The sequence below is a fragment of the Dermacentor andersoni genome, chromosome 1, assembly GCF_023375885.2.
Source record: "Dermacentor andersoni chromosome 1, qqDerAnde1_hic_scaffold, whole genome shotgun sequence".
NCBI lineage: Eukaryota > Metazoa > Arthropoda > Arachnida > Ixodida > Ixodidae > Dermacentor > Dermacentor andersoni.
In genome coordinates, this window is record NC_092814.1 from 151,319,490 (window position 1) to 151,346,612 (window position 27,123).

General features: G+C 44.8%; 1 protein-coding gene across 2 annotated transcripts in view; it reads right to left on the reverse strand.

The window, feature by feature from the left end:
- Window positions 1-27,123, reverse strand: part of Glg1 (Golgi apparatus protein 1) — a 127,466-nt gene that overhangs the window by 33,358 nt on the left and 66,985 nt on the right. For both annotated transcript variants that reach the window (XM_055062163.1, XM_050194356.2), the window contains exons 13-17: window positions 21,690-21,809; window positions 21,483-21,571; window positions 15,874-15,988; window positions 13,284-13,376; window positions 12,489-12,641 (exon numbers count right to left, since the gene is read on the reverse strand). In XM_055062163.1, the coding sequence (XP_054918138.1) occupies window positions 12,489-12,641; window positions 13,284-13,376; window positions 15,874-15,988; window positions 21,483-21,571; window positions 21,690-21,809 (570 nt within the window). The remainder of the gene's footprint in view (window positions 1-12,488; window positions 12,642-13,283; window positions 13,377-15,873; window positions 15,989-21,482; window positions 21,572-21,689; window positions 21,810-27,123) is intronic.

Genomic DNA, 27,123 nt, shown 5'->3' on the forward strand with positions numbered 1-27,123 from the left:
CCACTAGCCCTTGCACTGCTTTCACATTCAAGCTTTCCCTTTCATCCATGTCGCTCTTTCTGAGCCCACCCCTCCTGAAACATTCTGTCCCGTGGGAAAGGGGGGAATGGATTTCCGCCAGAAAATTTCAAGGGAGGGGCGGGTTCGACCCCCCCCCCCATTACTCTGGCTACGCCAATGGTCCACTGGCCGTTTCAGTTGCCCATATTGTTGGATTACTAGCCAACAAAAAACTGTGGTGAGATTTTACGTTTTGCTCACTCCCAAGCTGCCCACCTGAGTGGGCTTACTAATATCCTCCAGATTCCTGAATACAGCTATTGGACATAATCACTTTTGAAGCTAGTATTTATTGTCTACTGGTACGTTACTAACGTAAAAGGCAATTCATAAAATTTAAATACCACGGTTAAATGCCCAAAAGCTGCATCTCCATACGCATAGAATAAGTAATGATCTCCTCATGTCTGCTATGGTAAAAACTGCATTTCCACAATCTGCAAACCACAGAGATGAAGACGGAACTGCATGTAGTACATTGCCATGTTGCAGCTGCTCTCCTGGATTTTGACTTAATCTCTGTACCTATCTGTGAAAACATAGAGGTCTAGATCAATTTAGTGTCAAATTTCCAAGAAGTGGATAAAAAAGAATATGAGTAAACCACTTCGGTACAGTTTCATATATAATGGTCTTCATATCCAGGATAAACATTGTTACGGAAGGATGAAAGAAGAGCAAGGACGAAGAAGATCGGAGACGCTGGCTGCTGCGTCTTGTTGGTGGTCAGCCATCTTAACTGCTCTGACTCATCCTGTATATATATTGTAAATATAGTTGTCATATACTCGCAACATCCCCGTAACATATTGGTGGGAGGTGCGGGGTACCACGGCTGGAAACGGAGCTCCACAGTGGACGTCACATCATCGTCCGCACCATGAATGACGGTGAGCAGGCGGGATCAACGTCGTTGCCGCCTCCAACGTCACCGTCGCCATCTACATCGCTGTCACCTTCAGTTGTGGTTGTGCAACCCAAGGATCCTGGAACTTTCTGTGAAACCGATGGCGCCGACGTCGAAGAGTGGGTGGCTATGTACGAACACGTGAGTAGAATCAACCGATGGGACCCAACGTTAATGCTAGCTAACCTGTTGTTCTACCTAAGAGGCAAGGCAAAGGTGTGGTATGAAAACCACAAAGAGGAGCTAACGAGCTGGGACAAATGCAAACAGAAGTTGACAGAGTTGTTTGGAAAACCAGCCAGCCGTAAAATTGCCGCAAAGCAGGAACTGGCCTCCCGTGCCCAATCCCCCACGGAGTCCTATGTCTTGTGCATCCAGGACGTGCTGGCACTTTGTTGTAAAGCCGATCATGACATGACAGAAGCTGAGAAGGTCGGGCACATGCTTAAGGGCCTTGCTGACAACACCTTTAATCTGCACATGTGCAAAAGCTGCTCTACAGTTGATGCTATCATTAAAGAGTGCCGACAATTCGAGTAGGCCAAAAGCCGACGCGTCTTGCACCCATTCGCCAGACTTCCCAATACTGCCGCAACGTCGACCTGTGAAGATCAACCCGCACAGCAGCATGCATCGCCATCAGGGGACGTGGTGCAAATCGTTCGACGTGAACTGGATGCGATGGCGCCTGCAGCTTTCTGTTCGTGTAGCCCTGATGCTACCACTTTTTCCGTTCCTCTCGTACAAGCCATTGTTCGCCAGGAACTTGAAAACATTGGTTTACACTCTGTGTGTGCTGTCGCCAATCTCAGAGCAAACGCCTTTCTACTATTTTCGCTTCACCCCGACGCTTCTCTCCATGTTGTCGCAACCCGACTGAGTGGAGAACTGCGAACTGTTAGGAATGGCCTGCCGAGATGCGGACCTGCAAGTTTTCTCAGCCAGCTGCGAGCATTGTGAGCTTCTCCGAAGAGAACCATGGAAGCCTACCACAATTGCTGCGGTGACTCATTTCGTAGGGACCTCGAGGTGCCGCTTCAACACCCCCTCGGCGCCGTTATGACTAAACGCGATCGGCGGACCAACTATTGTTACTGAACCCGCCACCGCCAACCTGGTCTGCTGTGAGCAAGGGAGTTCCCGAAGTAATGTATCTGGCGGCAACGTCGCACGGGCCTTTCAAGATGCAAGACAGTGGAGAACCGGGGGCCACGCGGCGGGGGTCAGCTCGGGGAATAAGACGCGCCTTTCAAGACTCAAGATAATGGAGAACCGGCAGGTCGACTGCGTTGACGTTGGACGCTGCGAATCGGCGGTGAACTGCCGTTTTTCCCTCACGTAGGGATCTAGGGAACACGTAGTGTTTATAAGCAGCTGTTTGTCGCTGCTAGTGTGTGCTCTGTGATCGTGCTCGTCTGTGTGCTCGTCAGTGTGCTCATCATCGTGCTCTGTGCTGCGTGTTTGGAGCTTCGCGCTCGTATGCTGTATGCTTCGTCTTGCGGGCTCCATTTGGGAGTCACGCTAGACTGTCGAATGTATCTCTTGTTTAGAATGTAAAATATGTAAATAAATCCTGCATGCCTAGTCCTGTCCCTCCAAGTTCCTCCCTACGAACCGACTCCAACCCCTACAGAACGACCAGCCGATATGTTTCACCTGTCGCCGCATTGGTCATGTCGCCCAATACTGTTGCAATTCGTGGCCCTCAACACCTCGCACGCCGACCAACCTGAGCCGTTTTGATGCAAATGCCCACAATGTTTCGCCCACCGGGGAGTCTAACAGCGCCGACAACTCTGCTAGGAACACATGGTACAGTCCCTCACCATTCTCGTTCACCATTCTCGTTCACCACAAACACGTCATCCATCTTCCCATTTGCCGCAGCCACGTCGCCTTTCGTCCCCTGTGGGGTTTGGCCGCACCCTTTCGGAAAACTAAGAAATGCAGCCCTCGGAGGTGGTGCTGCATTGCCTACTACCACAGCAAATCCTCTGTCTGTGCCCACAAGGAGAAGTGTATTAGACGTTAAAAAATACAGCACCTGTCCAAGCACTCATCGACACTGGAGCCCATGTATCTGTGATGAGTGCTAGCCTACGTAGAAAATTAAAGAAGGTCTTCACCCCAGCAGCTACCCGAGTGCTTCATGTGGCCAACGGTGGCATGCTGATTGTTCTTGGAATGTGTCCTGCCCCTTTAATTGTAGACGGCCGCCCTACTTGTGTTCTCTTTGCTGTGATCGACAGCTGCCCTCACGACTTTATCCTTGGATTGGACTTTTTATCCACTCATTCTGCTCTCATCGACTGCGCGACAGGCGTTCTTCAGTTGGAACTGCCTCAACTCGCCGATGCTCCGAGCACCGCCCCACCGCACTCGTGCTCACTTCACAATGTGCGTCTGTCACCCGAGGAAGTTACTTACGTCACTTTAACCCCCCAGCCACAGGTTCCTGATGGTGAATATGTGCTTTGCCCCATCAACGACATGCTTTTGAACCGGAACAATGTTGTTCTGCATACGTTGGTCACGGTCACTAATAACGACGTCATTCTACCGCTTCTGAATTTCAGCCTGTGCCCTCAAGTGATTCCAGCCAGCATGTTCTTGGCTAGCGTTTCGAATACTTCCAAATCTGACATTGAGAGGCTGAATGCCGAGAGTGGCTTATTAGCGCCAATTGCAGCTCACAGCTCTGGTTCCCTAACAGATGACTTCGCGAAGATGATTGCACCTGACCTCACCTCTGCACAGGCCACAGACATACATCTCCTCCTCGAATCGTACCTTGACATCTTTGATTTCGGCAACAGGCCTTTAGGCCAAACATCTGTTGTTCACCACTGTATAAACACTAGAGACACGAATCAGATTCGTCGGCGTTCCTGTCGGGTATCGTATGCTGAACGTCGAGTCATCCAATCAGAAGTGGACAAAATTCTCCGCAAAGGGGTCATTGAGCCATTAGCCAGCCCTTGGGCTTCGCCTGTCGTCCTTGCTAAAAAAAAAGATAGTACCTGGCGTTATTGCGTCGATTATCGCCACTTAAACAAGATCACGCGACAAGACGTCTACCCACTACCACGCATCGATGATGCCTTAGACTGCTTGCACGGAGCTAAATACTTCTCGTCCATCGATCTTCGATCCAGCTACTGGAAGATTTCAGTTGATGAAATGGACCGCGAGAAGACAGCCTTCATCACGCCAGATGGCTCATATCAGTTCAAAGTCATGCCCTTTGGCCTATGCAATGCTCCTGCGACATTTGAACGTATGATGGACTCTCTCCTTACAAATGGACCACCTCTCTTTGTTAGCTTGACGAAGTTATTGTTTTTTCTCCCACGTTCGGCAGCCACCTTACCCGACTGGCTGCCATTCTTGCCATCTTCCGAAAAGCCGGCCTTCAACTGAACTCCACGAAGTGTCAATTCGGGCGTCGTCAGATTATCGTGTTGGGACACCTCGTTCATGCATCCGGTGTCCAACCAGATCCAGAAAAGTTTGCACCATACGCGGTTTCTTGGTGCCACATTCTGCTTTTGACGTGCGCTGCTTCGTCGGCCTGTGTTCCGATTTCACCATTTCGTCAAAAACTTCGTTGATGTTGCTCGGCCTTTGACAGATCTTCTAAAGAAGAACACGCCATTCTCATGGGGCCCGGAGCAGGCTCACCCATTCGCCACTCTCATCGGGTTCCCGATGAGAGTGGCGAAGAGCCCCCACAAGAACGTCTGAATCCACAAGGATGGAGATCAGAAAAATCCATGTACTTACCATCGTTCCCATGGTGGCTGAACTGAACGATCACAGTGCCAGAGTTCTCTCTCGTAATTATTGTATGAAACTCTATGGCCTACGCATGCCATAGCCTCTAATATTGTCAGATTGTGCATGCTTCTAACCTCAAAAGCCATGGGGAAGCAACAAAGAGGAACCGCACTAGACTTGCACCCTGCTGTCATTGTTGCGCTATGCGAATACACTATGGTAGTTACTGCACCAACGCAGGTACACAGTGCACAATATTGAGACTTTATGCTTGCTCAGATTCGGCAGCTTTGGCAATTATCTAGCTTTCAATGTTGTGCTGAGCCCATGCACCACGGTAGCCATCGCTCCAATGTGGGTGTGTGGGTGCACAGTGCACTATATATTGAGATATCGAGACTTTAGGCCTGTTCAGCTTTGGCAACTCTGACGAGTGTCTGGCGCATATGCATGCTGTTGTTTCAACTTGTGCGGCCCCTTTCTGTGGAGAAATTTGCGGGTGGTTCTGTAGGACATGTTATTGTTTGCCATGCAAGCTTTATCACATGAGCCTTCTGCAAAGGATGCTTGATGCCTACAATGCCAACAAGGACAACAGCAAAAACCTCCTCAGCGCTATTCATTTGCTGTCATTCATGGAAATAACTGCAGCTGACAAAGATCATTAACTGCTTTGTTGATGCAGGGTTTTCCCAAGCACTCGTATTTCAACAGGAAATAGAAGATGACCTGCAAGTGTGCAACGATCTATACAGAAGTGTGCACGATATGGCCAAGAAGAAGAACCCTGAAATTGTCTTTGGCTTGTTAAGCTCCCTGATGCAGCTGTTCCTGTCACTGCCCCCATCAAAGATGCTGACATCATAGATGCGGCATCAGTTCATCTTGATGAACAATTGGCGACAAATGAAGAACACAGGGAGTTGCTGACAATGGCGCAGGCACACCATCTGCTTCGCAACAGAATTGAATGCAACAGCAGTGACTATAGACTTACACATTGGTTGGATAAGTTGGAAGTGGCCTTGCGTGAACCCGGCAGAAACTTACACCAGACCAAACTGACATCCTTTTTCTCGGCGGAAAAAAAAGACAATGACGGCTGTCACTGAGGTGGGAGTGCTTGGGCAGCTTTTTCTTTACTTCCGTGGTGTTTTTAAACAGCTGGGACGTCCTTGTCAAAGCTTCTATGACACATCCATTTTTATTGAAGCACCACTTATATCGAAGTTTTTTGCCGTCCCGTTCACTTCGTTATAACACGAGGGTCTACTGTACTTACAGATACAACAGAGTATTCTTATTTAGTTTGGCCTGCTGCCTATATTATTCCTACAACAAATTCCATGCTTAACAAACCTAGCTATAGCAAACTATCAGCTAAAGGAAAGAATTTTATGCAAATTATGTCTAGATGGCGCATATACAACATACTTTGCTGTGGAGGTGCAAGCATGCAGCAGGGTACTGCATGCAATTTTTTCTAGCCACTGGCAGAAAGTGTGAAAATACACTTTTCAGAAATATAAACGAACACACCAGCAGCAAGCTTCCCGCAACGGCGTACCACACAAACTTTACTGGATAGTTTTCAGGACAACCACGCAAGTGGGTCCCGAAAACTATCACCACTGTCACCTCAGTGCCATGGGTACCATTAGGTCTAATCCACTTCAGTTCAATGGCATAGCATATGGAGCTTCAAAAACAACCATTGATGATCCTAAAATACATTATTTTGAGAACACTTTATTACCTATCGCATCAATTTGCACAGAAGAAGACAGCCTGCTATTTGCAGCATCCATCAAGACCGCACCGTTACCATCTGCATGCCGTCAGGTGCCCTCAACATCAGCAAATTTTGCTTGAGAACTTGGGGAAACAGAAGCTGAATGCCAGACTTCCTCAAAAAGGACCAGAAGGACACGCGGGCATCAGTCAGTGCTGATTTGATCTTCGAGGCACACAAGGATGCTGTATTCCTTGGCAATACAGTCTACACTCGTTACAACGGATCCGTGTACAACAGACTTTTGGATGTAATGGACCATATTTCAGCCTTAGTTTGTTCTACCTATTTTATTAATGTAATGAAGTTCGCTTTCAACAGACTGCGTTACAACGAACTATCGGCTACAGCGGACGAAATTAGTGGCAATTTCTGTCAAAATCGGACGTATAAAACGGACTTTTGCCGTGTCGATACAGGCTGGAAGCTGACTTGCGAGGGTCAGCCGACGATCGCAACTCAATATCTTGTGCGCAAGGGAGGGAGGAAAGCAGGATGGAAGCACGCTGTCTTTCGCGTGCGAGTCATGGGAGACGGCGAGGAAAAAAAATGGGGGGGGGGGGGGGGGTCTACTCTGGTAGCTGCTGTTAACGGCGCGGCCGCGCGGTCGCCATATCTTGAACGCAATCTGCGAAGTGGACAAAGTGCGCACCATATTTTGAAAGCGATCTGCGATGTGGACGAAGTGTGTGTTGCCGTATCTTGAAAGCGATCTCCCATGTGGTCAAAGTGCGCGCCCGGCAGGCGCTGTATCTTGAAAGTGATCTGCGATGTGGACAAAATGCGCCCAATGCTGGTAGCTTCGTATGTGCTGTGCTTTCGACGTTTAGTTTGCGTTGAAGCAAGAGAAAGCATGAAGGTCAGTTTGCTCGCTGCTGCTGCCGTGCTTATCTTGCTTAATTCGCTATTGCAATCGATGCTTTGCCTTTCAGGTGAAACTGCGACTTTTTTTGTTTGTTTCTTACTTTGAACGTTCGTAACTTCCTCTTTGCAATAAAATTGTTAGACATCGCGGCAAACGTTTTGGAAGTGAAGTGTCTCAGATATTACGAACTTCGGATAAAACGGACATTTTTTGTCGGATTATCAGGGTCCGTTGTAACAAGAGTCGACTGTATCATGAAACATGGTATTTTCAGAACAGCGCTCAAATGAAGAGGCAGCGTGCCAAATGGTGGTTCATGAGCATTCCGGAGTCAAAAGAAGTGCGGCAGCAGAAATAAAACAAAGACAATGTTGCAATTTTTTTTTGGACAAGAGGTGTCATACACCACGAATTCATTTAACAAGAACAGATTGTGAATCAAGAGTTTATATCTGTATGTATGATGCATTGCAATGTTGTCATTCTGAACTACACTAGAACCTGATTGATACGATCGTGTTTCGTATAGTTTCCCAGCGGCAATGTTCGGGATTGAGAGTACAGAAAATTACTCAATACAGTTACGATTCATTTTTACCGGTTAATATGACATGGTTTTACCAGTTACATCACCCAGGCTGAATTCGAGAAGCAGCAACGAAAGCTTGCCTAAGCCGCAAAAATCACAATGCATGTCTCGTGCCGCTTGGGCCTGCAAGCTCCGTGTGCACCGGCATCTCGTGCTGTGAAAATTCGCACAATGCTTTGCATTATGAAGATGTGAACTACAGCTCAGTCTGCCAAATTTTTTAATGACTTCGGATCATACGTTTTTCCCAGTTAGCACGTTTTTTCGCACATTATTTCCCAAAGCCTATGAACAAGGTTTTTCTGTATGGGCATCTGGACGATGAGTCTTCTGCACGATAATGCGATGTCACGCACTGCCCTGAGCATCACCAAATTTCTCACCAAGTACAGCATAACGGCATTTCTGCACCCACCTTAATCGCCTGACCTCTTCGCATGCTTTTTTAAATTTTGTTTCCCCGTGTGAAGAGAGCCCTAAGAAGACGGGGGATGGAGAACTTTCAGGCCATTCAAGAAGCCATGACAAAGGAGCTGACAGCCCTGCCAAAAGCAGCTTTCTCTAAACTGCTCCCAAAACCTCAAGAAGCGTGGGAAGCTTTGTATGGATTGTAAGGGAGACTACTTCGATGGATTGTAAGGGAGACTACTTCGAAGAGAGCTCCACAAATGATTTAAATGTTGAATGCCTTTTTTTTTATGGACTCAAGACTCCAAACCTTATAAACAAAGGTTGTACATCACAACTGCTGACAACACCAATTGACATTAAAGGAGTAAACAACTTCTGCAGCTGTAAGAGCGACAGCTTCATTGCTTACAAAGATTACCTCCACCAAGTAAAAGTGACAGGAAATCACTTAACATTTTCAGGCATATTTATGAATTTGAGCAGACTAAAACTGCTAGGCCTACAGAAACTAATTCTTGCATATGAAACAACATGGTGTAGCAAGTCCAAGTGCAAATGTATGAAACCTAAAGCTTGACAGAATTTTGTTGCGTCAGGGTGAAGTAAAGAAGACAAACACTGACCACAAGAGTTAGTAGGGTTAATGTTTTGGTTCCCCAAGGTAACCTTGTTCGCAGTAGATTGTGGTCAGTGTTTGTTAATTATGAGTGCAAATGTGTGCCAGCTCGTGGTAGTCATACTTTCTGGGCTACTTTCATTCTACACCCAACAGCCCTGAATGCAATTAAACACCATGCTTCCAGCTACAGTCGAACCCACTTATAACGACACTCGTTTTAACAATATATCGGTTATAACAATGAGAAGCTGCTGCACCACCACCTTTTGTATGCTTTCTATGTTGAAACAGCCTGCTTACTACAATGCCTCCAAGCCACATTATTGGTTACAACAACGAAATCTGGCTGCTGGCTGTCCATGCCGAAAGGCAATGGAATGTGAAAAATCCTTGAAAAGAAAAAAGAAAACAAGAAATTCAAGCCGCTGCATCCTTGCACGCTGCCCCAATGAACGCCGCATGCTCGTACAATTGAACCTGTTTTCTAGCTTTCTCTGCATCGCCAGCCTCGTTTGCCTCTCTCCCGTCACTCTTCCACTGCTCTGCACACGAATGGGCTGCGCCCATAGCTCTATGCCATGACACCCTCCGAAACATGAATGGATAGCGCTAACTGCGCTGACAGTGCTGCTCCCAGATTGCTCACTGGCCCCTCATTCTGCGCAGTTCTGCCAACGGATTACATCACCCGTGCTTGTCTTTGTTCGTTGCATTCAAGTCGTTCCTGGCCACGTGGTTTCTCCGCCTTGTTTGACTCGCTGTCAAAATGGAAGATGGCTGATCCACCCGCTGATCATTGCCAATGCACAATGTTGCCGGTGAAAAGAAAGCGTACTGCTACAGATTTGCAAACGAAGTGCAGTATCGTGAAGGACTACAAAGACGGTAACAAAGTGCATGACTTGGTGAAGAAGTAAAGGCTATCGCAACCAACAGTGTCCACAATCCACAATCCACTTGTCACATGTTCCTCTGTCAGTGCTTTTACTGCTGGTTTGGAGAATCTTTTTTCCGGATATGACTGCATCATAGCATTTGTTTCTGATGCGCATATTGCGAGTGTTTTGTCTTTGATCACTGCATGTCACTTTCTACAGATGACGCTATTGTATTGTTCTTTGTTCTACATGTACCGATATTTTGTATATTTTTTGTTGTATTTCTATCCACTTCTGTAATTAAATTAAATTATGGGGTTTTACGTGCCAAAACCACTTTCTGATTATGAGGCACGCCGTAGTGAAGGGCTCCGGAAATTTCGACCACCTGGGGTTCTTTAACGTGCACCTAAATCTAAGTACACGGGTGTTTTCGCATTTTCGCCTCCATCGAAATGCGGCCGCCGTGGCCGGGATTCGATCCCGCGACCTCGTGCTCAGCAGCCCAACACCATAGCCACTGAGCAACCACGGCGGGTGCCACTTCTGTAATGGTCCATCCTTGAACTGACAGTACAAATAAACAAACAAACAAACAAACAACCATCTGCTTGGCAGAGAAGTTCAACCAGGAAAGATTCTCGGTAAACAATGGGCATAAACACAAAAGAAGATGCCTATAAGGAGGTGGAAGAGGCCCCTATGTGTGGTTTCTTGTTGCCCATGCCATCAACTGGGCATCACCGGGCCAATTCTGGCCACAAAGGCAAAGCAGTTTGCCCTACTCATCAACAATGCAGACTTCCAGCCAAGTGGCAGCTGGGTACAGCGCTTCAAAGAGAGGCACAGCATTGTTTACACAGCCGTCACTGGCGAGGGAGCTTCGCTAGATGTGAAGGCTAAGCATAAGTGGGTGGAGGAAACGCTGCCCCACATCCTCGACAACTATGTTGACACCGACATATATAATGGTGCCAAAACAGGACTGTTCACCCAGATGTTGCCGACCAAGACACATGCACTCAAAGGAGACACATGTAAAAGTGGACAGCAAGCTGCGCCTCATTGTGTTTTTGTGCACTAACATAGAAGAGAGCGACAAGTGCCCCGCATTTGTCATTGAGAAAGCAAAAAAATCCCTGCTGCTTCCGTGGTGCTGCCAGGATACTGGTACGCTACCGTCACAACCGCAAGGCACAGATGACGCGAGGACTTTTTAATGAGTAGCCCTTGGAGTTTGCTTAACATATCAAGCAATCTAAGAGGAAGGTGACGCTCATCCTAGATAATTGTAGTGCCCATCACTCCATGCTTAAGCTCTCAAGTGTGGAAACCCATGGACGCCGGCGTTATCGCCAATTTTAAGGTCATGTATCGTCGCCGTGTCCTGAACAAGTTAGTCTTGTTGATGGACATGGCCACGCAGACAAGCAGGGAGCAACCAGACTTGAAGACCGATCTATTGAAGGCCATGCAGTGTATCTTTGCTGCATGATCTGAAGTAAGCGCTTCTATGATGTGGAATTGCTTTAGGAAAGCATGCTTTAACCCGAGGCACCAGTGATTTATATGAAGCCTACGAAGGTCCCACCGACGAAGTGATGCCTGAACTTTGGTCCACAGTTGACGAGGATGCTTCAGGGCTAGAAGAGTTTCTACAAGTGGACGATGCATTAGAAACATCAGAATGTCTAACTGATTAGACGATTGTCGTGAATGTGCTTGCATCGGATAGCAATGGTAACAGTGACGGCGGCGATGGCAACGATGACGTAGTAGGGCAAGCTGCCTTAACGTGTCCTCACAGGAGGTCCTCCAGATGATTCAGTCCCTCATGGGCTTTGTTTTTGCAAAAAAACGTTCTGCTGCACTACGTGGAGCCCCTAGATTCCTTGGAGAAGGATGTCAGCAAGCTTTGCATAAACCAAGCAAGGCTGAAGGACATGGTATTTTCTCGTGCAAGCCAGTGAGAAGTACGTGGCGAGATGCTTGTGGCGATCTCACCCCATCATTTCTTCTGGATTTCTCATGCTGGGAGGCAGCCGTGGCAGCCTTGTCGCATTTCTTAAAAAGACCCTTTTGGAGCCACCAATGCAATACCTCGGCGGAGCTCGCATGTTACTTGCCGCTCGTGACCTCTCTTTGCAGTTGGTATAGCAGTGCCATGCTTGAACGCCGATAGCCACGGCTCGTTACACATGATCAGAATGCACAGGAAGCAGAGTTAAACAGTTAAATGAATCAACACAATAAGCAGATGGAAGGAGGAAGGTGGTGGGCAGGGGCATTGGCCTCCCCACCATTATAGTTTTCTCACAACAGCTCTGCCATCCCCCTAATTTGCTATTTTTCATGCAACTTGGCTATAACAATTATCGGTTATAACAATGAAATTTTCATGGCACTTGAATATTGTTATAAGTGGGTTTGACTTCGTGAAACAGCTGCACAGCAAAAATTTTCTTTTAACCTCTTGGAGATGGTGCATGATGTCCACTACTACAGTTTGCAAAGGTTTACATAGTATTCTACAGTTCAAGAAATGAAAAATGTGCAAATCTATGAGCAGGCGTCAGGCTGAGTACCATACCTCTGCACAGAATTGGCGCAATGCTGACTTGCACGCCAACGTGAGGCTGTAGTCCAAACCAACACTTTCTGCTTCTAAACGTTCTCGCTGGAAAATTGCAATGTGGCATTCTCGAGTTAGCTTATTCTTATGTTCCTTCAGGCACTCGAGCATCTGAAAAAGAGGCAAACAATTATGAAAGACAACTTTTGGAGTGATGATTGACTGGTGGTGTTTAACATAATAAAACAACATTTGGGCAAAACAGACACTGTAGTGGAGGACACTAAATTGATCTTTAACACCTAGGGTACTTTATGTGCACCAATATATCAGTACTCAAGCTATTTCATGTAGAGCTCATTCATAATGCAGGCGCTGCTGCCGAGAACCAAATCCACGACTCTGTACTTGACAAAATGCCACTTCCTGCCAAGCCACTATGGCATGTGAATCTTGGCGCAAAAAAATATTAGCCATGCATTTGAACTATTAAAGTCTCACACTATGCGTTTATCTGGCAGAAAAAAGCTCTTGCCAAAAAGAAGTTGCTGATGCATGTGGTCAGTTTTTAGTAAAATGCTACCAAAGATGTTATGACTACAGCACCAACTAAAGCTGAACAAATACCTGCACTGTATCTGAATGTTTAGTTATTGCTAAACATTAGCTCAACAGTGCAAGTTTATAGCATTTAAGTAGATTGATAAATCGGCAAGCATGCCAATAATTTTGGTGTCTGAAAAATCTGGTTAAGGAATGTTGATTGGCTAATAAAGTCTCACTCAAATACTGCAGACAAGATTTAGAACTCACTGCGCCTTCACCAGGATGTACATTGCCACACAGATTACGTTGGTCAGACACACAAGCAGCATCCAGTTTTGGATCTAGCTTGATATTTTCTTCCTGAAACGAATATCAAACACAAAACTTAGCATGCTTTATTAGTATTTAGTACAGGAACACTAAAGATGCCATAAGTTGACTTCACATGACATCATATACTAGACGATCACACAAGCAAAAATGTAAAAAAAAAAAAGAACAAGACAGAGTAGATCAATTTTATGATCTGTCATAAAACTACATCATACCCATCTCTAAGCATATAAATTATGAAGTACATTTAAATTTGCATTGACAAATTCTGTCTCCAGTTGTCACTCAGCAACATTTTGTACCTAAACATATCGTTTCATTTCTTTAGGTTGTCCAAGATGATAAAAAATAAGTTTTGGTAAAACATTGAGAAAATATATTTCGATGAAAAAATGCAACATCATCAACCATTTCCGCAAAATATCAATGAGAAAAATTATACACAAATGCTGATATATTTCATACACTCAATGACACCCATGGAATAAATTACTGTAAAAATTAACAGTAAAAATTGGCAAAAAATTTTAAGGCAAGCATAAGTTAGCTTTACTGCATTAAATTTTTTGAAGTTTTTACTCCTTTTTGTAGAAAATCTTGATTCATAAACATTTTTATTGAAAATTGGCCCCTCTGTGTACTGTACTCCCATCAGTAGTTTCCTGCAGCAAGCACTGTGGACATTATAAATATTGCCTGAAAATAGAGAGGGTGAATACCATGAAGAATGTGTTCACCCCTGCCCCTTTGTCTGTTTGCACCAGAGATGACTCTCTGCACACACCATCAACACTCATACTTGATTTCTCTGATAGAAGTTGCAAATGACGTGCTGCAGCACTCAGACAATGTAGTAGTCAATCTGTCATACACTTTCTGTCTTGGCTGCAGCACCAGAGCTTTTCCCAGCTTGGTCACACCTGGCAACATTATGGTATATGAGCGTTCACTCACATTTGTAATTTCTGCTGTCTTCTTGGTGACTGGACAAATAGCTGCTTTGCTCCTTAGCTTTTTACAGAATTCTCCTAGCTCATTTAAAGCTACTTGCTTAGCTGCCACCTTAGCATAAAAAGAGACGTTCGAGTGATTTCACATAGGCGACAATGTGGGTGACACACATTATGCTGCCATATTGCATGAGGTGGTGTACTTAGCTGCCAACCTCTACTGTTACTCCGGCATTTGCGATAAGTACTGATCCTTTGTTGTTACAGTTTCTACATGGACTAATTGTCAGGTTTTAAATTAAAGCAAGTTAGGTGGTGGATGGTCTCCCTGCCGATTTGTCTGACATTATGGACAGAAATGCAGAAATATTTATTTAGTGCTCTTGCACCTTTGCATGCAAAATAAAGAAATCTCGAGCATGAAAATATCAGCACACTGTCTCTGCTGTAAATAAAAGCTTATTCCTGAATCCCTACATGTGCAAATGCCTGTAGCTGCTGCTTATATGTTTGTTGGGAGCACTATATGTGCTTTGCAAAAACACAGCCTTAAAACACCTTGAAGCCTGCACACTGCTGCAGGAAACTACTTAGAGTATAATGTGTTCTTAACACGACATGGACTGAAAAGTTGAAGAGCATGTAGTGAAGTTTCTATGCTGATTTCCATTCACTGCAAACAGGTTGACTTACTTTCACCATAAAAATTCATGCATTCAAAGAAAAGCTCACATAACATTACCTTGCCATAACTTTTGGGGAACATATTCCCATTATCATTATAAAAAATTAAAGAAATGATAATTTCCAGTACATTTCTTACACTGTGATGCATCATCATCAGCAGCAGCTTGTATAAATTCCATTCCAAAAAACATCCATCCAACATCAAGCTAACCCATATTATTCTTGAAAATTTCCTTATCACATTTCCCTTACCTTGGTACCCATTCTGTAACTCCAACAGACTAGTGGGTATTTATTCCACACACGACATGCAAAACTCCACTTCTTCCTTTGGACGTCAAGTTGAATAAAATCTATTTATGATTAATCTTTAAATTCATACCACCGTCTTTCTATCTCATACTATCATTTTCTGTTCTATCGCTTTGTTGACTGGTATTAACTTCCTCCCAAGTTTCTTTGTTAACCTACAAATTTTGGCACCACAGATCAGTACTGGAAGAATTATATACTTTTATTAGTAAGCTGCCATTCATATGCCTTGAGAATGCTTGCCAAACAACTCATTTTTATTTTTCTGCTGACGCCCTTTTCATCATTTGTATCCCACGGCTACTAATTGCAAAACTCGTTTCCTTGTCAGGACATAGAACACTAATTTCCAGCATAATAATCTTCAAACTTACCCTGTATATTGTATAATGGTGGCGAACTTGCCCCAGGTGGAGAGAAGGTTAACCACACTTGCACAATTCAGGTACTTTGCATAAATGTCATGTACCAAGCAGTGCTAGATCACTGAATGACAAAAAATCTGCACCCTCCAATGAAGCTGTTAGAAGCTTGCAATGCTTCAAAAGAACAAGCCTTCAGCACAAAATACTAACCCTTTGGAAAAGTTCTGCACGCAGCTGCTGCCTGCAACGTGAAGAGACTCGTGGTGTCTTCTCATCTGTGACATCATCCAGCACCAACTTGCTAAGACAGCTTACAACATCAGCACTGCATTGAATAAAAAAGTCACAACCCATTATTTTCCTCATTTTAAAATAAATGTTCATACCATAGTATTCTAGAGACACACAAGCAAGAGAACACAAGAAAGTATTTGTGGTTGGAAGGGCGCCAATAAACTTAAAAAAGAACAAGAAAAAGTAAAAACACTGAGCTTGCAGTTCATTTGAGCGTTTGCAGATGACCTGCATAAATGAGGCTGAGACTTAAAACTTCGTAAGTAGTGCACAGAACATTTATTAGAGAGGTTCATTACACAGCAATGCAATAATTAAAGGCATCTTCAAAGCAACACAGCTGCCTTGATTAATTCTGCATACGCTGCTATTTTAAGTAAGCAGTGTTACGTTTCGCCTATGACGCGCAGTATAGCCGGCGCGGATGCAACGGACGCCGGGGCTTCGTTCAAAGCGGCGGACATTTTGGCCCGTTCAGCGCCGCCGATACGCCTCCCCGCCAAGCGCGTCCAGGCATGTTTCAATGCCACGTGTCTTCAAGTGTGCGTGTGTGCATGTTGGTGCCCACGCTTGTCAAAGCGCGGCAGCCGGGGAGAGGAGCTCCCCAAGTGTGAAGTGAGGAGGTCTGACCGGCGCCGGCCCGGCGGATGCGTCACTACACTCGTCTCAACCTTTCTCTCAGCGTGTCCGTGCCCCGTCACATGCGCCTCTGACGAGGCGTTCCTTCTTGCCCTCTACTGCGAGAGTATAAAAGCAGCTGCCCCCGGACGCCAAGAGAGAGGCTCCGATTTCTTCTGTTGAGTAACGTGCTCTCCCATCTCTCCACTTCGGTCGACCTGACCGGCCGCTCTTTTGCGATGCTAGAATAAACAAGTTGTACTGTTAGCAGTCGACTCATGCTTTGCCAGGACCTTCGGATGCTTCCAGTTGTGCCCCAGGCCGCCAGGCCAACGCTACCCTTGGGGCTTGCGACCCATTTGCAACAACGGGTGTCAGCGCTGAGATTCCAACAGCAGTGAACACCAACAAGGTATTCACAAAAAGCCAGTGCTGCCACATTAATATGTATTCGATTTGACAATAATGATGTCATGCCATGCATGCAACTCCACAAATAAAAAAATTTGCAGTGCCCAGTGCTCTGTAGCAATGAAGATGCAATGATATGCACTCATTCCTAGGGCTTCAACAAATATAGAAGACTACCATCCAGAGCTGGAATTGCTATTACGATATTGAATAGGTCTACCAAAAACAAAATATACATAAAACTGAATCTATGTTAAATACAAATTGCCACCAATATATCCAACACTGCTTTCTGCAAACAAAATTATGTTCTTGTACCAGAATGTGCAAACATCTACAGTAGCAAAAGAATTGTTCAATAAGAAGCTTTTGAAATCCTGTATACCATAAAGTGAACACATGCTTATAGCATTATTCACCTTATTTCAGGTACATACATCATTTACCAAGAAAGCAACTGTTTATATTAAATGTTTTCAGTGAGAGGAGGCTTTGTGTCAAGAAGGCACAAAAATGTATTTGAAGATAAAGCACAAGAGAGCACGCAGGACGACAGGGGAGACGAAGACACGACAACAAAAATATAATTTGCTCCTTTCATGAGTGTATCAACTTTAGTGTTCTTTAACTGGATGCCAAAAACCAAAAGCTTATGCTAAATTTGAAAGTGAGCAGAGTTTGCTCTTGGACCTGTACCAAAAAATTAACACACATTTTTGTGCAGGTTATGTTCAAGTATGAGTAACTACTCTCTGGCATTAAAAAAAAAATATATATATAACATTCATACAGTTCTGAAAGTTGTATGACACTTGTTCTAAATGAGAGGTGCATTAATGAGGAGCTGGAGATGTGCTAAATGAAAACCAACTAGAATAATGAGAGCAGACGTTCATATTCCAGGGCGCTTCGCTTGATGGACATATTGCATGCTTCTCCCTTACCAGACACATTTCTGTCTCCCATCTTACTCTACACAAATGCTGACAAACAAAAATCAGCTTTCTCAACTTAATGCAAAACATCAAGCAAAAACATGCGGACTTTCACACCTTATAACCACGCACGGAGTGCGTACCAAAGTAAAATGAAATAACAGTGTATAATGCTACACACGGATTAAAACTGAAAACTTTCAACCAACAACTGACTTTAACAAGTTAGTATTTTTGCACTGAAATGTGTAGAAAAACTCCAGTATTTTTTTTAGAAGTTCAAACAAATCATACAGTTATTAACATAACTGTAAGCATAGACCACTTACAATGTAAGTTGACGGAGTCACAAATATTCACTATAAGCGGCACTGCACCATAAATACAACATGTTTGAAAGGCTGCACACATGCAAAACTTGTAAGCCAAGCAGCCGCATGTAACCAAGAATTGAAGCAAGCAACCGGGATGTTTGCATCCGTTTAAATTTACGAACACAGATAGGTTTATGTCTGAGGACCTGCAGTCTTCGCCAAAAGCAGACATACTAGTAACAGAGAGAAAAAAAAGAGAAAAAAAAAGGCACAGATGAAATTAAGTCTCCGACAAATTTTTCATACCTGTTCGATTATTTGGAACTCTCTGCGGCACCGCCGCCAACTCGACGCAGAACTAATGCCGAACGGTGACCAAAATTTTGCACCGCACGATGCTTCATATGATTTCACTGACTGATCTGCATGCACAATGTCAAAACATGGCCAATGAAATCCAAGTTGTCGCCATTTGAGTGTTGCACTTGCCACCCATGCCTACACTTTTATTGTCAAATGTAGTTCCTGCGCTTTCCAAGTGTCGTACAGCCCCTGCAAAGTGTTTTGCCGACTTCACACAAAACCGCAGCTTTGGTCGCTGGCTGCCGATGAGGCAGCAGGGCTAGGCCTAGCTGGCGAGGATGTTGGGCGGCATGCCATTGCAGGAAGCTTGCCCGGCTTGATGTGTTTGTATCCGTAGGCAATTAAATGCAGATCATGCTCATAGGCTGAACTGAGAGCAGCGCACTGGAAAAGGAGTTTGGAAGAGGAGTTGATCAGCCATGGAAACTACTGCGTACACCTAAGAAGTTTGTATGTGCGCGTACTGGTAGGAATGGCCAAGGCTTGCTTGTGGACGTAAAGGTTAAAAGCTCATAAACTGTATTTGCAGAACACAGCTTAAACTGACAGCATCGCAGAGTCAAGGTCGTACATGTCATATCTGCACTACACGACGACAGGCATCTTGACAGGCAAACATGAAACGCACTCACGGCCTTGACCGTCACAAAGTTTCGAATAGGCATTACACTTGAACCTCATTATAACAAAGTTGAGGGGTAGCCGAAATTACTTCACTATATCCATTACTTCGTTACATCCATTATTGCCATTTACTGGTATACATGCTCAATGGGGTTCACAATTGTAAACATGGAAATGACAGCTTTGTGGCCCATGGAAGCACTACACAGCCCCGCCCGTGGTGAAATTTTAATAAAACAACAAAATAATCTTTAGTGCGTGCAACAGGACACTTAGCACCTGACACGACAGCCTTTAGATAGCTGTCTTCTGTTCCATTGTGACGGGCTTTCACGTCCGCTTTCCACTTGGCTCGCTGCGGTCAAGCAGCATGTTGCACACAACACAGCGCTCCGCTGTGTGATCAAGGAGGCAAGTGAACTTCGCTGCGACGGCTTGCCTTGGCCAGCTCAAGGCCTCTGAGGTTACACCGATGCCAATGCGATTTCGGAGCCCACGTCCAGTTGCCGGCTCGTGTAGCGCGCCGCAGGGAGAGGGAGAAGTGAATGCATGGCCTGGGCGTGACCCCCCGAGATTGCGCCGGGGAGGTCTCCGACGCCAGGCCAAGCTGTGGCTGCCTATGCAGTGCGCCGTAGAGAAGAGAGAAGTGAATGCACTAATCTTCCACGCCGCCGCGCATAGCCACGCAGCATAGCGCAATTCGTGCAGGGTTGTGCGTAACATCCGAGATTGCGCTGTGGAGATTTCATAGGCCACACCCAGCTGCACCTGCCTGCATGGCGCTCCGCTCATAAGTGAATGCACAACCTTTCACATCACTGTGTGTAGCCACGCAGCTAGGCTACACACAGGTGACACACAGGTCAGTGGAGAAGTGCGATCTTGAGCTGCTGCATGTGTGCAGGTGCGCAGCTACACAGGGCGGTGAGAAAAAGCAGTGTTGCTCGAGGATGTATTCAATGCGGGGACGTGGGAGTTTTGAACTGCTGCTGTGAATGAATACGGAACTCTGCAGAAAGCGATGCACTCAGCGCACAACAGTCGGCTATATTTTGGTTTCGGAGACGAATCTAGTTCATTATATGAACAGGCAGGACAATTTCACTTAGTTAAAACAATGTTTTATATACATGGATATCAATGGGGATTTCAAGGGGAATTTCATCTAGTTCATTATATCCATTATTTTGTTATATCCCATTTCGTTATAACGAGGTTCAAATGTATTTCGAAAAAGCACAGCAGAGAGCAAAATTCTGGTAACGATTTTCCGACAATGCTGGAGTTGTAAACTCTGTATTCACTTTCCGCACACAAACAGAAGAGTGACAATGCACAAATGTTAGGTGCAGAGTTTGCGGCCGGAGCGAAGGCAACCCACATGGGTCCACAGAGCGCATATGTACAACGTGCTTCCGCCTCTGCCGCCGCAGCTTATACCCCCCCGCAGCCCATTCTTTGTTCGTTAGCTCCACATCTCTTCCTCCTCCGCATTCCCCTTGGCTGCTCCTTGCCCTCTCCTCAGCCAGCGCACCAGATTGAAAAGTGTGCTCGCTGCCTCATCTGTAGGCAGGAGCTTCTGGCAGCTGTATTATAACCAGTATTTTGTCTCCTGCAGCTGTACAGTAAACGGTATGCATATGCATGAAGTTCTATGGCACAGTAAATGGGAGTCAGAAAAGGCTGTGTTACAAAAGACTGCACTATAAGCAGTTATATAAGTAGTCTGAACTATACTCATAACGTGAGGAGAACACGCAATATGCTGAAGACAGGAAGGGAAAGGCAATGACTGGATGAAAATACAGTGTCAACAAGCATGTCATGTTCAAGCGAAACACTCATGCCACAAAATGTAATTTCTGAGTTTTGCTTTGCTGTTTACAAAAAGAAAACAATCTTGATACAAGTAAGTATTCTTTTTAAATATATGACACAATCAAGTGTTTCATTTGATGATCTATAGCTTCACAATAATTTTTGCCATATCCCCAATAAACCTGTACAAAAGGTAACGGAAGACATTAACCAGTGATCTGAAGCTTAAAGGTACTCCTATTGGCATCATTTGGCACCATTCAACATTTGCAGAATGCAAGTGCCATTACACAAAGCCTTGTCCTGCTTGAGTGTGACAACCTGTATAAAGTAAGCAAGTTAGGAAGTAACACTCACTATACAGACTGCAGATGCATCTTCACAACAGTTCTCAGTAGTTCAGTTGAGGCGGCTTCTAGCAGCTACCACTGAAAAAGCTTACCCAGACTTCGAGTTCCCACAGTACGTCTGAGCGTCCTTCCGGCAGGCTTCCTTAAAGGCATAGCTGAACTTGTAGTCTTTCAGTGAAATCTAAAAAGGTATAAAAAGAAGGCACGAATTATACAAACATGGGTATGCTTTCTTTCTTTTTTTTTAAGGGAATAAAAATTTAATCACATGCAAAGGCGCAAGTGCAACACCTACTCACCAGCTGGAAGTGCTCAAGAGCAGCTCTGCAGCGTTGGTCCTCTTTCATGCGAAAGTCATTCTTATGTTGAACCAGACAGCCCAGAAGGTCTCCCTGATCAACATCCTTAGAAAGTAAGTCCTGCAAGAATGGTTAAAAACTAATCATGAAATCCAGAACAGATAAAGCTCAGTTCATTCATAGAACCATAAGCATGTGATCATATGTAGACCACAACAATTTCTTTACTCAATACAATAGATTTTCATTAATTCAGCTCTGGCTATGTTGATTTTTCCGTTAATTAGATCCTGAGTGAAGGTCCATGCTGTGTACCCATTCATTTCTATGGGCCAAACCTTTGTTATTTTGATCCTGAGTTTGGCTCTCACAGGATAGTTTGAACTTGACTGGTCAGCACGAAGATACCTAATCCCAATGGGGGCCTCAATAGCTACATTGTCCACCTTTGTAGCACTATTGGAAAAACAATGCATTGAATACACGTCAATCTCCCACCGAAAACACTTATTTTTGGCATGTCGTAGGAAGATTTTCGAGTGAAAAGGGTAGTTCACGCAAAATTATTACAGTATTTACCCGATTCTAATGCATGCTTTTCTTTCCAAGGAAACTGGTCCAAAAATTGTCTGCTCGATGCAATCGGATACAAAACCAAAACTACATTTGTGGCACTCACAACAGCCTACCATTAGAACCAGCACACATGGCAACAAAACAAGTTCTTGCACAGCATGACAACAACACACTGCTTTCTGTGTTTGATTACAAAAGCTCTTCGAAAGACAAATTATATTACGTATGTACTAAGCTAGCAGCAACAAGTCGCATCACATGTTTTTTGTGTTTTGGAGAATCACAGGCTTTGCAGCACAAACTAGTGAAGTGGTTGGTCTATGTGTGGGCCACCATCCCATTTGCAATTGCTGCTGAGCTGTTTGATAAATGCACAATATCAAACATGCAATTGACCGTATGGAGGATGACATGTTGTGGTCCACAGACCGCGATAAAGTGCTGCTTGAGAGTGATGACGATGGACATTAAGTGTAAATAAATTTCCTTGTTTTAATGTTTTTTCGATTGCTGGAATCAGAAGCAAAGTACATTTTTCCTGTTAGGAAATTGTGCGTGCATTAGATTTCTACCTTGTTTAGGAGTTATAAGGTAATACAGATGACAACCGATTTTTCGGATGCCTAATTTTTCGGACATGCTTGATTTTTTGGACTTTTTCCCGGCCCCAGGACATACCTCATAAAGTCAATGTATTACGTAGCTCAAAATTTCGGACACTCTAGGGAGGGCTGTTCAATTTTTCAGACTTTCCAAGCGTCAGCCGGGCCAACTGCCGCGGATTTTGAGCTGTGTCGCCGCATCTTGTTTGTTTACATTTTCCTCCTGTAGCCTCAAAACCAGTGCCGGTCTTGCATGGAAGTTCCTCAGCTACTCGGACGCTGGATTGAGGCTATATGCAAGCAGCTTCCGCTTTCGCAACAGCGTCACTGCCGTAACGCAATGCTTTTTTTTTTTTTCCTTTCTTCGTTCGACTGCCTGTTTGTGTTTGCCGTGCATTGACGAGCTTAGTGAGTAGGCCTAGTCGTGGTCGTGCTGCGGAGACGCGAAAATAACGTTCTGTCGCTACTGTGGCTCGCATTTGATTGAATCGGCTTCAGTGCTTCAAGATGCTGTTTCCAGAACTTTTATTTTTGCGTGCAACGTGGCAGCAAGCCACGCCTGCAGCAGCACCTCGACTTGCCTGCAGCAGCGCAGCCGATGCAAGCTGAGCTGGTGCAAGCGGTCGCAACTCTTTCGTCAGCTTACGGCGACACGACGACTCTCGCCGACGACTCTCGCCGAAATTCAGGCGGACCTGCTTGCACGCAAGCAAAGCATGGTTCAGGAGACCATTAATCACTTTTTCCAGCCTCTAACTCAATAGTAAGCAATAAATTGAGCTTTTTGGGGGCACATTTATTTTTTTGGACTGCCTGATTTTTCAGACATTTTCGCGGTCCCTTGAGGGTCCGAAAAATCGGTCGTCGACTGCATCTATGTTGGTTTTCTACTTTGAACAAAGGGTGCGCGAATACTCGGATATCACCAAATGAAATCGAATGATGAATGTTTGAATAATATCTACTTTATGATTTGTTGGATATTCTATATATTCGGTGTAGAGGCCCACACGGTGCCACAAGTAGCATGCGCCGCAGAATCCCTCATGCCTGGTGCTACCCAAGCTAGCATTTCATTTCGTTTTCAGCACCAAAAGAACACTGAGCGCGCCGCGAATGGCCTGATCAGTTGACGCAGTAGTGGACTTTGTCACTGTGAGTGCTCCCCCGTCAACCCAATGTGGGGATCACACACACAGCACTCGAATGCCGCAATTCGCAGAATGTTGCTCCATTGGCTGGGTCCGCCCCTGTCAGTGCAAGGTTCGCCTGGGTCAACAGGACTGATCGAAATGATAACGCAAAGTGAACAGAGAGAACGGCAACAAAAGCGGCATGTGTTTCGTAAAGTGAAAAAGCATGTGTGAAGATCGAGCTGATTAGCCGCCGACAGGCACACAGATCGTGTTGGATATGTGGCAACAAACTTCAAGCCACTTCAAGAGCTGTCAATCTAACTTGCACACGTGATCTCGGGACCGATCACTGATGAGCCACCCTTACGAACATATCAGTGGCAAGCCTTCTGCGATGGCTTGTCGCCCGTTACCACATCGGCCAGCGGCGAATTTTCGTCAAAGCCACGCTGCCTAGACCATTAGGCATAATCAGCGCTGCTTCATCGTGCGTCAGAGACTGAAGTTACGGTTTGGTGCCGAATAGACACACATCTACTCACAGCAGCCACGCGACACTCTGAAAGCTGACAAACCACCTCGCAAACGAAAGGGAGTGTACAGGATGGCAACAAAGTTGTTCACAGCCACCATTTTTGCGACACACTTTACAGCAGCCTCTCATTCCTGATGCCGTTCGAAAACACACATCAGTCTCTTTCTGTAGCTTCCAGCAACCCACCACAAGACTAGCTCTGGATTTACATGGTAGGTGCGAAAGTGTCACATCGCTAGTTGCATGCATCTGCACTGACGGTGGATAAAAGAGGGGGGGGGGTAGCATCGTGTGTCTAGAGCATGTGGCCTTCAGATGTCACAATCTTTGACAGGAAGCAAATCAATCTGAACCTGACAATGAATAGGCGCAAACAGCGCCTGCTCTTTGCCATCAGCCCCGGCTATGCGCAGAGCAGTTATTGAGTCGTGTGATGCACGGTCCTTTAGTCTGTCGCGCAGATTGGCTTTATGTACCCACCAGCCGTAATGTTGGTATAGCCTTTTTGTATTTTGGAGACGGGCTGGAAAGCGAAACTTTTTATGCAATAAATAAAAGATTGATGCAAAACACACATCCACTATGAGACAGAACCTCATTGGTATTCAGTACAACAGTACGCCACTAATTCATTAGTTTCAGAGGAAAGAAAGCACTTGATTCTATTCAACAAAAATCATATTGATAAAAAAAATATTTTCCACACCTTCATTACGGGAACTGAGCTCTAATCAGCGCTGGCATACTAATTTGGGGTTCCCTTTAAAAAGAGTAGACTGTGTACTGTATATCTTGATTTCTATGTATCTGAATTACTGATCGCTTGCCACCTTCTTGTGTGCAATGCTAGGAGACTCGCGAGCATGTGCAGCACCATATTTTATTGCCCAAAAGTTGTAATCATTAAATTTTGTGACAAAATTTTCTTATATTCAATATTCGATTCAATATTTGGCTTTTTTTATTAATTTGATTTGATCCTTGATTTGAAATCTACTATTTGGTCTTCACATACCCCTACTCTGAACCCATAAAAAGCTGTGCCAGCTTTCAAGTGCCTAAATTAGTGCAAGAGGTGCATCAGGCTTTGTTTAGGCAGAGACGTGTAATGACACTTAGGGCTAGCATCAAATTGGATGCCATGCTTTCAACCAGTTAAATATTTCTTTTCATAGGCCAGGGCCAAGGCTGCTCGCTCTCTCAAACATGCTGTTCCAAAAGGAAGAAGCATATCCATCACTGTCAAAATTCATAGGTGTGAAAATGGGGGCCAGGCATGCACTGATTTGAGGGATTGTGGAACTGAAAAATGTTGCCAGTGGAAGGGTTTCCCAGAACACTGTTGGAAAACGATGAACTAGCATATGATTACTGCACAATGCCAATCCCATCCTCGACACAAGAAAATGCACAATAAACTGGCAATGTCAAAATTCGTCACTGTCAAAATTCATAGGTGTGAAAATGGGGACCAGGCATGCACTGATTTGAGGGATTGTGGAACTGAAAAATGTTGCCAGTGGAAGGGTTTCCCAGAACACTGTTGGAAAACGATGAACTAGCATATGATTACTGCACAATGCCAATCCCATCCTCGACACAAGAAAATGCACAATAAACTGGCAATGTCAAAATTCGTCACTGTCAAAATTCATAGGTGTGAAAATGGGGCCCAGGCATGCACTGATTTGAGGGATTGTGGAACTGAAAAATGTTGCCAGTGGAAGGGTTTCCCAGAACACTGTTGGGAAACGATGAACTAGCATATGATTACTGCACAATGCCAATCCCATCCTAGACACAAGAAAATGCACAATAAACTGGCAATGTCAAAATTCATCACTGTCAAAATTCATAGGTGTGAAAATGGGGCCCAGGCATGCACTGATTTGAGGGATTGTGGAACTGAAAAATGTTGCCAGTGGAAGGGTTTCCCAGAACACTGTTGGGAAACGATGAACTAGCATATGATTACTGCACAATGCCAATCCCATCCTAGACACAAAGAAAATGCACAATAAACTGGCACACGCTCCTATTAGATGCAATGAGCCATTCAGTGTCAATGGCTACTATGAAGGAAGATTCTTCATAAAAACTGCACAGCGTAAATTGCTGCTGGTGACAATTTCTGCCTTTATTTTTAGATGTGGTACTCACCACTTGACTAAAACTAAAATTGTAGGTAAACATACAGTACATAATTTGTGCTACCATGCACACAAACCTGCACAAGCAAATTGGTAGCATCAGAGCTATGCACATCTGCAAAATCAAACAAGCTATTCTAGGGTCAGCCTTAGAGATATGTGCCTCCTAAACCACCCTGATGCAACAATTACAGCTGGTTTGATAGCAAACTTAGGCACAGGGCCAGTAAATGCCAAATCCATAACAATCTGGTGATCTGTTCAAAGAATTTGTACTAAATTTGTATTTCACGCAGCAGACAGTGACTAAGCAATCACCACAGGTACCTGCTCTGGCTGTTACTAGCATGGTTTGACTATATTTTTAAAAACAAACCTAATGTGAATGTTCTATTCACCTTTGGTTTCCAGCTTTAACCCTTTGAGGGTCAATGA